Below are 15,070 nucleotides of genomic sequence, written 5' to 3' on the forward strand. Positions count from 1 at the left end.
GATAACGCTTGATGATGTCAAACCTTGCCCACACGTGGAGCCGTTTGTGTATGTGTGCGTCCGTGCAGCCATACGGCATGAAATGATGCTAAACGTACAAGGCATGTAGGCCTTAACATTTGCAACCATTCACATGCACAAATGCTCACAGTCATAGGATTACACCGCACACACACACACACACACACACACACACACACACACACACACACACACACACACACACACACACACAGCAGGATTACCAAAACAGTTCCACACAGACATAGCAAGATTATAGGGACACATACAACCCCCCTTCTTACACACACACACACTGGAAACAGAAAGCAGGATTAGAGAGACACAGATTCACTTGAAAAATTACAAAACAGTGCATATAAAAGTATATCTGCTCAACAGATCTTACTATTATCAAATGTGGTGTTGAGAATGAAAACATCCCCCATCAGTGGAATCAAACACATAAATAAGCCTATGTAACGGGTTCTATTCGACCTGCTCTGAGCGAGATTCAAACCGGCATCTCTGGCATGGGAGACAGACGTGCTAACAAGGAGGCTAAAGTTTACAGCTCCTAGCATCAGTCGCTAGTGCACCTCTTGAGGTTAGGGAGTGAGATTTACACACTGCACAGCTACCTACCAGCTGGCTACAGTTACACCTATAAGATATTAGTCACATGGCAGACTATTAGTGTAAATACATGCTAAATAAGTATTCTTATCTGATTTTGTCAAGATCCAGATGTTCACTTTAATTAGTTTGAGCAGTTTTTGCAGCTCATGTGATAATTGCAACACTAGGGAATTTTTTTCCTATTAGAAGTGTGTTGAGGGACTATGGTGCCTTGAACCTGACACAGAATAAAGAATGTAATTCTGACTTAATTTCTCAAACTTCTGGCTTTCTTTCCCACAATAGTGAGTTTAAGTCATGCTTTGGCAAATATAAAGCCAGAATTACCTCTTCTAATTTATAAATCTGTGGCAGGATTTAGCTTCCATAGAGAGATGTTTGTATATTGTATACTGGGATACTTGTTTATTGAGTATACATTATACTAAGGAACAAGGTATTAGTTAAAGTGCATACAGTGTTCCAGCAGAAGTAATATTGAATTTATAGTGTACTTCACACACAACATGTATGCACACACAGACACACACACAAACACAAACACACACACGTTGGTGCAGCTATCCTTATGAGTACTCTCCATAGGCATAATGATTTTTATACTGAACAAACTATAGATTCTATCCCCTAAACCTAACCCTCACAAAACACTTTCTGCATTTTTACATTTAAAAAGAATAAATAATAAAAAACATAGTTTAGTATGTTTTTTTTAAGCGATTTGATGTATGGGGACACTAGAAATGTCCTCATAAACCACACTTAGAGCATAATACGCTTGTAATTATCATTTTGTAACCTAAAATATATCCTCGTAAACTGCCCCCCCCACACACACACACACACACACAGAATAGAATGGGGAAGACACAAACATGGCTTCAACCTTGTCTCACACACACATACACATAAGCACGCACACACACACATATACTCACATACACACCGTCACAGAATAACCCCACTAATCTTCTCTCAATGGTTTAAAGCAGCTGAAGAAGCTTAATAATTTAAGAGGAAAACAGCATCAGTGCTTTTAAGGACATATGCACTGAGATTAGCCCCCTTGCTCTATACCGGACAACACTGATAACAAAGACACTCTTTCACATTACTAAACTGATGATATACATAACGCATTCCAATATCAATATGACACAAATCCTTCAAGGAGAGTAGCCAGCAGACTGATGGGTCAAAGTTGTGTAAATACAGGCACATTACATGAAACAAAAACACAAAAGGATATACAAGGAAAGTGAATGGTGACTGGTACTAAAATTTTGTGTCATATGGGTTCAGAACGACATGATGACAGAATTGTAATTTTTGGGTCAGCTTTTTTGTAAAATCGTTCAAACTGTGGTTTCCATACTTAAAAGAGATTATTTAAAATGTATTTTACAGTTCAATGCAAAAATATTTGAAAGAGGACGATGTGACTAGGTGTATGTTAAGATCTGGCAGGCTGCTACATTTGTTGACAGTTACTGTAATTGATGAGCTGTATGTTGACACTCTGGTCTGTCAGCACTTGTTGACTGTTTCTTCATTAGGGACAGAACCATCTTCTATTATTGATAGTTTAGCAAAGGCTTGTAAAGGTCAATGCATTGGCTGAGATTTAAAAAAAATGCAGCATAAAAATCTGGAAGGATATGTGTAGCTGTTAATTTTATCTAAGCTGCTGTATTAATTTTGTGTTTGTGTAAATTAGCGTTAAAATAGGTAGGCTTGTTTAAACGTGTGCCAGTGTTAATCTGTGCACAATATAACCACACATGGTTTTTATATCCCATTTCACACTTTGAATACCTTAATCTCACAAGGGTACATAATGTTGATGCATCATTTATACTTCTTACGACAGGTTCTGTTCATAGACAAAGCATTTTATTTTTTACTAAATAATAAAGTGAAAAGAACTCTACAACTATACAAGTTTTCTATGTTGAGCATAGATGTCCTTTTTTCGTACAGTTAGTCATATTTTCCGTTGTCTTCCGCCAGGAGGCGCATGACTGCTTAAAAGCCGAATCCACCTTTAAGTTGCTTTCAGATCCATCTCAGTGCGACTTTATTTTATGAATTTATATACTACAAAGTATAACCGTTTGAATGTATTAATTACAATTATTAGCACCTGAAATACAAATTTAAATCCGCTTCAACGATCTCTATAAAATGACTAAAAACAAAACAATACAAATAAACGCGCACTGTAATCACAAATGACAGTGATTGGTTTATCTTGATTAGCGCTGAATAAAGTAACAGTAATCACATGACAATGCCGTCAGGCGCTTCTATGGCAGTAGTCTGGACAATATGTTGAACCTGAATAAAGACATGGTACAACTTTAACATCAGTTAAATTATAAATACACAGTAAAAATATTGAATATTTAAAAATAATTATTAAGAGCTATCGTTCCTGGCCAATCAGCGATAGCCTCTGTGTCGTTACGCCTCGCCCTGTTTCATGCTAATTACCATTCTTATAGAATTTGTGAGAAAAAAACTTGTATGACTTAAATGTTCTAATCACACGCAATAATACTGTTTTGGGTCAAAATAAATGGCCCACTTCGATAAAAAAAATTCTATACACGCTTTCAGGACGCATACTCACTCGTTCAAAACGAGGGCACTCGGTAGGCAGCCTATGTAGGCGGTGCCAAACGGTGCCATTTTAACTGAGAGGCAACGTTAACAGAAGCACACTGTAAGCGTGCACTATTAAGGGCCCTAGAAATCTATTTTACAAAGTGATATAAATATGGATCCATTATCGAGCAGCTCTAAACTCATCTATAAAAGTAAGTCGTTTGTTTTTGCGTAAAATGAATTACTAGCGTGAGTATAATGCTTACTAACGGGCTGTTTTGTGTGCACTAGTGTCTGATGAGGACATCAAAAAACTGATTCAGTTGCGTTCAAGCAACTCGGCGCTGTTTGACGGGAGGAAAAATTCTTCTAAAACAGCCTGGAGGTGCGGGATTTTACCGTTACAAACGTGCTCATACATTAGAATTTTATTTGAAAAGTTTCTTTTATTTTGTATTTCAGCGCAATTATCAGAGAAATGGGGCTTGAGGACAAGGTGACAACTGAACAGATGGCCAAAAAATGGGAAAACCTGAAGGCAAGATATAAGGTTGGTCCCATTGCCACTTGATGCTCAACACCAAATGGTGTTTTCCCCCCAAATGTGAGTAGACTACTATTCTACCAAGTTTCACTTAAGAAAAACAGAACATTTATGTTTTTCACAATTTATTATAAGGATGCAAAATATCCTCCCAATGGTGTGGAGAAGAACCCCACTTGCTGGAGATGGTTCAATCTTATGGATGATGCTTTGGGTGAAGATTTTGAAGATAAGATCAGCCACACAGTGACCCCATTAGTTGGAGGCAGTAATGAAGCACCTAAGCCAAATAAGAAGTTATGTCAGATCAAAGTTGGAGGGGAAATATTGGAATTCCTGGAAGAGGAAGGAACTGCATTAAATGTAACACCGGTCTCCAGATCACATATGGCTACGGAGGGAAGACAAAAAGTCAAACAAATGTCTGTGGAACTTATGAGAACAAAACTTCAAAAAGACAGACAACTTCTGGAGAATGAACTCGGAGGCCTGGAAAGAGAGAAAGCTCTTCTAGAGCGGGAGAGGACCCTTGCGGATAGGGAAAGAGCAGCGCTTCAGAGAGACAGAGCCCAGCTAGAGAAGGACAAATCTGCCGTCAGACGAGACAAGGCATCACTGGAGATGGACAGAGTCCGACTGGAAAAAGACAAAGAAGCTTTACAGAGGGACAGAGCCACGCTTGAAAGAGACAAATTATTGGCAGATTTCACAAATCATGTGAAAAGCAACACAGTATGCAATAAACATGACTGTCCTCGTGAACAGAACAGAGAAAAATTAATATTCCTTCTTGAAAAGGTGATTGAAAAAATTTGAAGCAAGTGTGAGAGAGGAAAAGACTCTTTTTTTTTCTTTTTTAAAGAAAAAAATGCATAATGCATTGAATGCTGTGCTGTAAACTTAAAGGGATAGTTAATGACAATTCTCACATATTTACTCACCCTTATGCCATCCCAGATGTGTATGACTTACTTTCTTCTGCTGAATGAAAACAAAGATATATAGAAGAATATTTGAGCTCTGTAGGTCCATACAATGAAAGTCAACAGGGTTCAAATCTTTTATGCTCCAAAAGCACATAAAGGTAGCTTAAAAGTAATCCGTACAACTCCTGTGGTTTAATTCATGTCTTCAGAAGCATTATGATAGGTGTTGGCGTGAAACAGATTCATAATTAAGTCTTTTTTTTACTGTAAGTCTTCCACTTTCACATTCTTGTTCTTTTGTTTTTGGTAATTCGCATTCTTCGTGCATATTGCCACCGACTGGTCAGGGAGGAGAATTTATAGTTAAAATATACTTAAATATTTATCTGTTTTACTCCCACACTTATCAAATCACTTCTGAAGACATGAATTTAATAACTTGAGTCTAATGGATTACTTTTTGCTGCCTTCAAGTGATTTTTTGAGCTTCAAAATTTTAGACCCTGTTGACTTGTATTGCAAGAGACTTGTATTGCAATAGTTTCATTTCAACTATTCCTTTAAGGAACAACGGGATGCTCCTTGAGTTGTTGTCTTGTTGTGAGATAAATTTGAACATCTAACCTTTGTCATTAACTAAATTTTTTATTTTATACTCCAGAACTGATCACATTTGTCGAACATTCACAAATGTGTCTCATAGAATGGATTACACTTGCCAAATACAAAGTGACAGGGAGCATAAGAAATGTTAAAAGTTTGAATGGCCTATTTTCCCAAACAAAAAGGTTTTGGGGTTTGTTAACTGATTTGTAAATGTTGATGACTGATTTTAAAAAATTTAGAGTATGACAATTTATACTCCCAACAATGTTTACGCCCAACAATGTTTTGGGGGATTCAGTTAATCATACATATTTATTTGCCATCTATAACTAAAACTAAACATGGGAAGACGGTCCTTTTAATTATTAATTTTTTAATTTGTGTTATTATTATTATTTTTAGCATTTAGCATTTAGCATTAGTGAGATTCTCCCAAATCTCTCGTCTAATGTCACTGAGAACGGAGCGATTGATTCTCCCGGCCACTAGAGGGTAATGTACTGACACTATTCACCCCATCTGTGAGATACGGGAAAGCTGCGAAGAAGTTCCATCCGCTACAGTGAAGCGAACGATCATGGTGCAAGAAGTGCAAGAAAAGCTAAATAAATAAGATAGTGTATTTCATAAGTGCAGTTTCGGACATTTTACATTTTTCACTTTAAATAATGGCGCAATCAGCTCATCAATGTGAGTGTAACAGTATTAACCCGCACTGTGTTCATGCATGCAAAACTGTCGCATGTTTCTGTTCTCTCTTCTGCAAGACAGGAAAAAGTTTATACCCAATTAAGTTTAAATTTATAGCACATGATATTTGCTACGGATTTAGTGTAATAAGTAAGTATTTATTAGTTTTAATATAGGCTGACCTTTAATTGTCAGTGCTAATGTTTTGGTTTGACTGGAGCTGTTTACTTTGTTTTTGCGTGTACAGTATGTAAATTAATATTTGTTGGTTTTCTCTTCTGTTCTGTTTCAGGGACTCACCATGACACAGAGACACTGATCAGGTGGCGCATGGCCAATGACCACTTATTCTCTGGCTCTAGGAACACATGCAGAAATGGCTGGCAGTATGTACTGTTTAAATGTTCATCAGTACCACATGTGCTTAATTGTGTATTTGTGCATACTAGATGTCTTTATTTTAATATTATTGATTTTCAGTAAAGTCTGTTGAATTATATGAAGAGAAAATGAGAGAAACTGTTTCTGTTGCAGGCAGTTCATACACGACACAATATTAGACCTGGATGGACCTATTACTGCTCTCAGGGCAAAAAAGAAGTGGGAAAATTTAAAATGCAAATACAAGGTAAGATTGTAGCATAGCTGAATTCTTTGCTTATTTTTACAGTATAATTGTAACAGTACTGAAAGATTCTGTTCATCTCTTCTCCTTAGCTTTTCTGACAATTAACACAATCTAACTTTTATGCTTGATTGTTTTGTATAAATTAGTGAACCTTTATAGCTGCATTATTTGAAAAGTCATTACAGCTGTCTCCCCCTTGCTTAGGAGACCTGGCTGGAGTTACTCAGTACACCCTGGATTCGAACTTGCGACTCCAGGGGTGGTAGTCAGTGTCAGTACTTGCTGAGCTACCCAGGACAGCTGTTTTAATTGCAACAGTACACTGCCTCTTTGCCATTGCCCATGGCCAATAGCTATTCAAAATGCCACTAACTGTGATCAGTGTTGAGTTAAAAATTTCTTTTTAATGCATTACATTAATTACTTCCTTTAGTTGCATAACTTCTTCACAAAAGTAATCACAGTACCAATTGCTTTACTTTTCAGTTACTCTTAAAATAAATTTTTACAGAATAGTTCAAGTTTAAAATAATGTCTATACATCCTCTTTGTCGCACACCCTTCAGATGTCACTGAGAGGCAAACAGACATACTAAATATGAATTCATATTATAAATGTATTATACATAATTTGAAATTAGAATTATGTGTGAGCCATGTAATATACTTCGGTCAGACTCGTTTGACGCAAATCGCGATGCCAGATTTTTCTATACACCTGTACTGTTAACATGCAGAATGCGCATGTTCCTGGAATTATTTGCTCTAGTGTGTCCACAAGGTGGCAACACTCACAGTTGAGCTGTTGCTGTCACGGAGAAGTGCTAAAAGATGTAATTGCAGCTAAACAACAGAAGACAGAGGTGGAAACAACAGCAATAGTGGATGTGCATATCAAGAACGTGTGTGCGAGGAGTCAGGTGATACCTGTATTTGTATAAATCGACTCTGAAGGACTTAAAAGACACCAGTATGGGTCTAAACTCCTTAAGAGAAACTCTCCGATATCACATAGCAGCCGAAGCTTGCATGCCCCATGCACAGTAAATGGAGTATACTTTGCAAAGCTGCGTGTTCAACAGTACGCATACGCCAAGTGTTCGCATCAAAACTGAAGTATACTTTGGGCTTTAGGGATTTGAACAAACACATTTCATAGAGACCAGAATATGATAGAGGCTTGGGCCAGTAAGAAACTGCTCCAAACACCCTGGCAACCATCTAGCAATGCCAACATGACAAAACCACCCAAATCACCTTGGTAATCTTTGAATAGTAATGCCCTGGTATTGGGAGTGGTGAGTTTTGTACGTCCAAGCACCACTCACATTTTCTTCATTAAATGTAACAAATGTAGTTATAACCTGATCTAGTATGGAAATACTTTGGTAATGCAGTTTCCTTGATGTAGTTTTCACTTCTCTGCCTTTTGAATAGGATTTAAAATCTATGGAGAAGGATGTTGCAACGGCGAAACCTGAATCCTGGAGATGGTACAGACTTATGGGAAATGCTGTAGATGGGGATTCCACTGATATTGACACTCCCAAACCAACCTTACTGTCTGACCTAGCAGATGAGTCTGAATGTGCAGCTCAGCCCAGCAAGAAGATGTATCAGGTTGAAATGGGGAGTGATATTCTAGAATTATTGACACATTCAGTAATCAAGGTCAACTCCCAAACAACAGTGGCGGATGGAGGAACCTCATCAGAGACTTCTGAACGTGAGCGATGTAGGCCAACTGAAAAGAGACCCTCCAAGAATCATAATGAGCTTGACATTGAAAGAGCAAAGATTAGAAGAGAGAGAAAGCTTCTGGAGAAAGAGCAAGCAGAATTGGACAGAGAGAGAGTACTTTTGGAGCGAGAGAGAGCCATCGCTGCGAGGGAGAAAATAGCTTTGGAGAGGGACCGAAAGCAGCTGGCGAAGGACAGAGCTGCAAACAACAGAGAGCGAGCATCGCTGGAACAGGACAGAGCGAGACTGGAGCGGGACAGAGCGGCCCTGGAAAGAGACAGAGAGACGTTCACTGCCATGACTCTTGGGACAAACGGCACTGGACACATTGAAGCGGAGTCTCCTTATGTTGAGGACAGGAAAAGACTAATATTTTTGTTTGAACAATTAATTGAGAGATTTTGAGATCATTCATATACACACAAAAATTTCAGTGTTGTTGTTTCTGAGGATAAAAGTCTTTATGTGGCAAGTGAAATCCATTCTATGAGTCACATATGTACGTCAGTTTTGGAGTGTTAAATACAAAGATTATACATAACAATGTTCAGATGTATCTCTAAAACACAAAAAGACAACCCAAGAATCAATTAGATTTTCCTTCAGGTTGTACCTTATTTACAGTAGCACCCTTACATTTTTTGACAGCAGAGAAATAGACTTAATGCTCTGGGATACTTTCTATTTTCTGTGTTCTTGGTAGCCAAATGCTCAGCCTTTAAAATATACTTTTTTGACCGAGATCATATAAGAAAGCGTTCAACGCATGGACACTATGACTGCTTTGTGATACTCTTAGTACCGTCAATGGCAGATGCTTAGCTAACGATGCATGCAGACAAGGACGGTCAAGAAAATCAAAACCGCATGCGGACAGCACGCTCAGACTGTGCTGATGATGAAATTTGTGTCACGCATACTGTGCGCGTTCCGATCAGCAACGTGGACAACCAAAGTATCTTTGACCTTTAAGGTGACGCCAGTTTCGTCATCAGCACAGTCTGTGCAGACTGTTCACGCATGGACCAGATTTTCTCTACTTGTGGTCCGTCCTCATTTGTGCGCATCATTGGTGCAATCACCTGCCATTGACTATACTAAGAGTATCTCAAAACAGTCGTAGTGCACATGCTTTGAAAACATTCGTATTTACTTGTGATCAAAAGAGTAGACTTTGAAAGGCTGAGAGCACGCCGTGAGCGAGGCGATCAGCAACGTGGACAGCCGAAGTATACTTTGGAATTTTAATGTTGTTTAAATGGTTTTGAATCGTTCATTTTTTCAACATGAAATGTTGAAAAAAAGTTGACGAAACTCCAAAAACATGAGTTTTTTCCCAGTGGATGCCATTGAAATGATTGCAAGTATATCCCTCACAGCCTTGTTTTCATTCACATCAAAAATCGAATGTGGCTCTACTATGAAAAAGGTCTACTTATCATAAAACGTGGAGATTTAAGATCTATAAAATAAACAAAAACTAAACATAAATTGATGGAAAGACAGTCCTTTCATTTTTATCATTTAGTTTATCCAAAGTCCCTTTTCATAGTAGAAATGAGAGCCTTTAGAAATGGCTTCACCTGACCAGTAGAGGGACACCATTCACCCATCTATCAGAAACGGAGAAGCTGTGAAGTACCACCATCCACTACAGAGAACCAAACTTTCTTTGAAAGCCAACAATTTTTCAATGTGTATCTCTCAAGTGCAGTTTTGGTCATTTGACATCTCTGACTTTAAACAATGGCACAACCAACACATCAATGTGAGTGTAATGCTATAAACCTGAAATGTGCACGCATGCAAAACTGTTGCATACTCAATTCATTTTACTTTTAAATCCTATTTAAAGCACTAAGCTTTAGGGTTATAAGGATTTCTCACCATTCATACAGGCGTTAGTTCTCCGTACTATTGTTCTGGGTTGGAGTGTAGTGGTTTGTTTTGCATATGCATGAATAATCATGTTACAGGACAATTAATCCTACTGTAAATCAGCTTTTGCCGTTTGTTTTCATTGCCGTCTTGTTTTCAGGGTCTCACAAAGACACAGAGAGGCTGGTCAGGTGTGTGATAGGCCAATGAAATGGTGTCCATGACCCAGTGGAAAGCCTCTGTTTGGAGACAGCGTTCACTTTCTGCTGTCCGCCAAGCAGACAAAGAGCTGCTCAGAACATCTAAAGCTCTGCGTGCGGTCCAAATAGGTACGCGAAGCACGCATCGGACACAGCAACGAAGGGGCTGGGTCTGTCTCCTCCCGGGGCAGCGCTTACCGGTTCACTACCTGGTCTCTAAAGGGCGTGGTAGGAACCTTGGGCACGTAGCCCGATCGCGGTCTTAGGATCACATATGTGTCGGCCGGACCGAACTCCAGGCAAGTGTCGATAACAGAGAACGCTTGCAGGTCCCCGACCCTCTTGATGGAGGCGAGCACGATCAGCAGGGCCGTATTTAGAGAGAGGGCCCTGAGTCCAACTGATTGTAGCGGCTCGAAGGGGGGTCTCTGAAGGCCCGTGAGGACCACTGAGAGATCCCAGGAGGGGAACAGGCTTGGCCGGGAGGGATTTAACCTCTGGGCGCCTCTTAGGAAACTGATGATTAAGTCGTGCTTACCCAAAGACTTGCCGTCTACTGCGTAGTGGTGGGCTGCGATAGCCGCAACATACACCTTCAAGGTGGATGGGGACAGCCTCCCCTCCAACCTCTCCTGCAGGAATAGGAGGACTGACCTAACTGCGCACCTCTGTGGGTCTTCAGCCCGGGAAGAACACTAATTTGCATACAAGTGCCACTTCAGGGCGTAAAGTTGCCTGGTACAGGGAGCTCTGGCTTGGCTGATTGTGTCTACAACGTCAGGTGGTAGACCAGCTAGATCTTCCATGTCCTGTCCAGGGGCCAGGCATGGAGGTTCCAGAGGTATGGATGCGGGTGCCAGAGCATGCCCCGTCCCTGAGAAAAAAGGTCCTTCCTCAGGGGAATTTGCCAGGGAGGGGCTGTTGCGAGGAGTACGAGGTCCGAGAACCAGGCCCGGGTTGGCCAGTAAGGAGCCACTAGGGTGACTTGCTCCTCGTCCTCCCTGACCTTGCACAGCACCTGTGCAAGAAGGCTCACTGGGGGAAATGCTTACTTGTGCAGCCCCGAGGGCCAGCTGTGTGGCAGCGTGTCTGCCCCGAAGGGAGCCTCTGTTCGGGCATACCAGAGTGGGCAATGGGAGGTCTCTTGGGAGGCAGACGGGTCTACCTGGGCCTTGCTGAATCGTTCCCAAATCAGCTGAACCGACTGGAGGTGAAGCCTCCACTCTCCACCGGGCCAATTTTGTCGTGACAGCGCATCCGCCATCGCATTGAGGTTGCCAGGGATGTGAGTGGCTCGCAGCGACTTGAGTCGTGGCTGGCTCCAAAGGAGGAGACGACGGGTGAGTCGCGACATGTGGCAGGAGCATACGCTTACCTTGCTCCGCACTCCCGGCAGGGGGCGGGTTCGTGATTGAGGAGGAAGTCCTGTAGCGGCGTCCTCTGGACTCATCAGAACCGGCCGGCCGGGGAACAGTCATGGGGCTGTGAGAACGGCATTTGCGGGCCAGTTGACCCAGAGACAAAGGAAATAGCTCTTTTATTGAGAATGTGGGTACCGCAGCCCCATGTAGTGCTCGACGCGTGGGCTGAGAGCTGGGCCCGGGTTGAGGCGGAGCAGGGCGTTTCTTCATCTCAGGAGGACGCCCTCGGCGAGCAAACGGGGCTGTGAGCGGCGCAGAGCCCCCAGGAACCAGTCATCCAACCGCGATGGCTGTGGGGAGGACGGAGGGTTCCAGTCTCGCAGTGAGAACATGAACCATCCACGAACGCTGCCTCGGTGTGATCACAACCCAGACACACGAGACAACGCCAGTGGCCGTCTGAAGCGGAGAGCACTCTACAGCATCCAGGAACTACGCAGGGGCGGAAGAGGACGTTCAACGCCAGCTGCGTATTTGCTCTTTTAGAGGAAATAACTCTTTCAGAGAAAATCACTCTTATAAATCACTCTTATAACTCTTAAGTTTCTTGCGCTGTCGAAGCGCCCAGGGGCAAACTGCACTGCCGTGCAGAGAAGGAGAAAGCCGCTGTAATGCGCCGTCGAATCCAACAGGCAAGCGTCAGAGGAAAACAGGAACAGGTGTGTGACTTGCAGCTGACTGCAACACGACCATCTGCTCCAAAGAAGATTTCTGAAAGATACTTTTCTTGTCTTTAATAAATGTAAGATCCTTTGTGCTAAAGATGCATCTAAATTAGCATTTAAATGTATTACTGCGTTTTAGTATCATAACCGTGTTTGTTAAACTAATGTTAAATGTAATCTTTCTTAACACCATTTATTCCTTATCTTTAAAAGTGAAAATCTGAATGAGTTTGCTTCACAGCCAATATCCACTGATTTGGAAACTTTGTTAAAGGTAAAATTTGTAGATATTTGTTGTTAGAGCTATAGCTAAAATAAACCTGTTTGTTAAACTAATGCCGAACATTAGCTTGGAAATTACAAATATTTTATAAATCAATTGTACAAGCAACACATACTTTTGAAAATAAATGGCATTTTAAAAGAGTAATGGCACTTGTTAAACACCAGCTGCCGTCTCAGCACACAAACGTGTATGTCTCAACTGTGACATTAGCACACAAAATACAGTCCTCGTTCTGTTTTAAGTGGTTTGACTTTGTACTGGAGAGGCGTACTCAAATCTGAAAAGCACATGTAATGTAATTTTATTTTTTTAATATGGCTTAAAATAAAAACATTTTAGATCGACTACGACTACAATTGTCCTGTAACACTACACATGTATAATCGTCAGTAAACATTTTGTAGGAAATAGGTCTTACCTAATAAGCTGTTTAACCATTACAGAATAAAAGAGCATATGGTTTGAAAGTGAAACAACACACCGTTCAGCTTGCTTTTTTACAACGAAAAGAAAGAGATACATCATTTGTAGCTGTTTTTTTTAATTATAATATTATTGAATGTATTCGTTTATTTTTAGTAGGCGATTGCGTGTGAAGAATCACAGATATGAATATTTATTAAACCCCCGATATGCAGTACAAGTGTATACAGTGATTCATTGAGTAATTATTGGATGTATATTTTGTTAAAAAAGTGGAGGGGAAAGGGGGACAGGAATCAAAAGGTCAAATGTACCCCAATTATGTCATAAATCATAGGCCATAAACCATTTTTGTCACAACGTATATAATACTTACTACTTGCGACTTATCTGTTTTTTTTTTTCTCTCAACAACACTATTGTGACCAGGAGCGACTTTATGTCTCGTAATGCATGCTAAAGCTATTACTTGATGTTGTTTTTCTTCCCTTCCTTTGGCATAGGTTTTAAAAGCTCTTTTGAAGGATGTTGCAACAGTGAAACCTGAATCCGTGAGATGGTACAGACTTATGGGAAATGCTGTAGATGGGGATTCCACTGATATTGACCCTCCCGATCCAACCTTACTGTCTGACCTAGCAGATGAGTCTGAATGTGCAGCTCAGCTCAGCAAGAAGATGTATCAGGTCAAAATGGGGAGTGATATTGTAGAGTTACTGACACATTCAGTAATCAAGGTCAACTCTTAAACAACAGTGGCGGATGGAGGAACCTCATCAGAGACGTCTGAATGTGAGAGATGTAGGCCAACTGAAAAGAGCCCCTCCAGAGAGAGAGAGTACTTTTGGAGTGAGAGAGAGCCATCGCAGCGAGGGAGAAAATAGCATTGGAGAGAGACAGAAAGCAGCTGGAAAAAGACAGAGCTGTAATCAACAGAGAGTGAGCATCGCTGGAACAGGACAGAGCGAGAATGGAGCGGGACAGAGGGGCCCTGAAAAGAGACAGAGAGACATTTACTGCCATGACTCTTGGGACCATCGGCACTGGACACGTTGAAGCGGACTCTCCTTATGCTGAGGACAGGAAAAGACTAATATTTTAGTCTGAGCAATTAATTGAGAGATTTTGAGATCCTTTATATACACAGAAAAATGTCAGTGTTGTTGTTTCTGAGGATAATTAAGTACAAGTATTTAATACAAATTAAATATACATTTAAGTTAAAGCATTTCAAGATTAAGTTCTTGTTTATGTAAAGGGGTAGTTTACAAAAAATATAATTGCAATCATTTACTAGACTTCATGTTAGTCCTAACTGACATCTGACTTCTGAGGGTTAACAAATTAATTCTGTCATAAGATGTTAGGCAGAATGACACTGACAGCCTCAGTCAAAGTTCATTTCATATAAAAACAAAAATTCTTCAGAATGTGTTCCACAGAAGAAAGTCAAACAGGTTTGAAATGACAAGAGGCTTAAGTTTCAACTTTGGGTAAACTATCCCTGTTTGACAAGGTTTTGTTAGGAGAAAATATGTTCACTGATGAACAAAGGGCATCAGAAATTTATAGTTCATTGCAGTTCAGTACATAATTGATAATAAACAATGTTAACCCCCTCCCCCTCCCCTTCATATTCAGTCTCATGAGTGCATTGTGATAAAAGTTATTCATGTTTCAGACTTCTGAATCTATCACATTTATTGAGTGTCCTACAAAATCAGTACTTTATGTACTTTAATGCTTCACAACCTCAAAAATCAGTAACAACAGGTGAGTGTTTCATTTTATGCAGGACAAAAGGTATCTAAAGTTTT

At 40.4% G+C, this 15,070-nt stretch overlaps 2 protein-coding genes and 1 pseudogene across 3 annotated transcripts; all 3 read left to right on the forward strand.

The window, feature by feature from the left end:
• The first annotated feature begins 3,350 nt into the window (after positions 1 to 3,350).
• Positions 3,351 to 4,989, forward strand: LOC127640355 (uncharacterized). Its single transcript, XM_052122864.1, has 4 exons — positions 3,351 to 3,458; positions 3,538 to 3,631; positions 3,709 to 3,796; positions 3,926 to 4,989. Exons 1-4 carry the CDS (start codon positions 3,419 to 3,421, stop codon positions 4,604 to 4,606), a joined length of 903 nt encoding a protein of 300 aa, XP_051978824.1. The 5' UTR covers positions 3,351 to 3,418; the 3' UTR covers positions 4,607 to 4,989.
• An 868-nt stretch (positions 4,990 to 5,857) lies between these two features.
• On the forward strand, positions 5,858 to 9,936 carry LOC127640354 (uncharacterized). Of its 2 annotated transcripts, none has more exons than XM_052122862.1 (4): positions 5,858 to 6,012; positions 6,305 to 6,398; positions 6,547 to 6,640; positions 8,078 to 9,936. In XM_052122862.1, the coding sequence occupies exons 1-4, from the start codon at positions 5,991 to 5,993 to the stop codon at positions 8,783 to 8,785; spliced, it is 918 nt and encodes a 305-aa protein (XP_051978822.1). In that variant the 5' UTR covers positions 5,858 to 5,990; the 3' UTR covers positions 8,786 to 9,936. The 2 variants fall into 2 exon arrangements, with proteins under 2 accessions (XP_051978822.1, XP_051978823.1); XM_052122863.1 differs by lacking the exon at positions 5,858 to 6,012 and adding an exon at positions 6,027 to 6,162.
• LOC127640273 (uncharacterized) lies at positions 9,209 to 14,382 on the forward strand (annotated as a pseudogene).
• Positions 14,383 to 15,070: the final 688 nt, after the last annotated feature.

This window comes from Xyrauchen texanus, chromosome 49 (assembly GCF_025860055.1).
Source record: "Xyrauchen texanus isolate HMW12.3.18 chromosome 49, RBS_HiC_50CHRs, whole genome shotgun sequence".
Classification (NCBI taxonomy): domain Eukaryota; kingdom Metazoa; phylum Chordata; class Actinopteri; order Cypriniformes; family Catostomidae; genus Xyrauchen; species Xyrauchen texanus.

What these genes read in the sequence shown, in the direction of transcription:
- LOC127640355 (XM_052122864.1), top strand. Translation starts at nt 3,419, where the DNA reads ATGGATCCATTATCGAGCAGCTCTAAACTCATCTATAAAA. An exon ending in TCTTCTAAAACAGCCTGGAG is followed by an intron (nt 3,632 to 3,708) that starts GTGCGGGATTTT and finishes TTTGTATTTCAG; the next exon opens with CGCAATTATCAGAGAAATGG. An exon ending in ACCTGAAGGCAAGATATAAG is followed by an intron (nt 3,797 to 3,925) that starts GTTGGTCCCATT and finishes ATTTATTATAAG; the next exon opens with GATGCAAAATATCCTCCCAA.
- LOC127640354 (XM_052122862.1), top strand. Translation starts at nt 5,991, where the DNA reads ATGGCGCAATCAGCTCATCAAT. An exon ending in ACATGCAGAAATGGCTGGCA is followed by an intron (nt 6,399 to 6,546) that starts GTATGTACTGTT and finishes TTTCTGTTGCAG; the next exon opens with GCAGTTCATACACGACACAA. An exon ending in ATTTAAAATGCAAATACAAG is followed by an intron (nt 6,641 to 8,077) that starts GTAAGATTGTAG and finishes CCTTTTGAATAG; the next exon opens with GATTTAAAATCTATGGAGAA.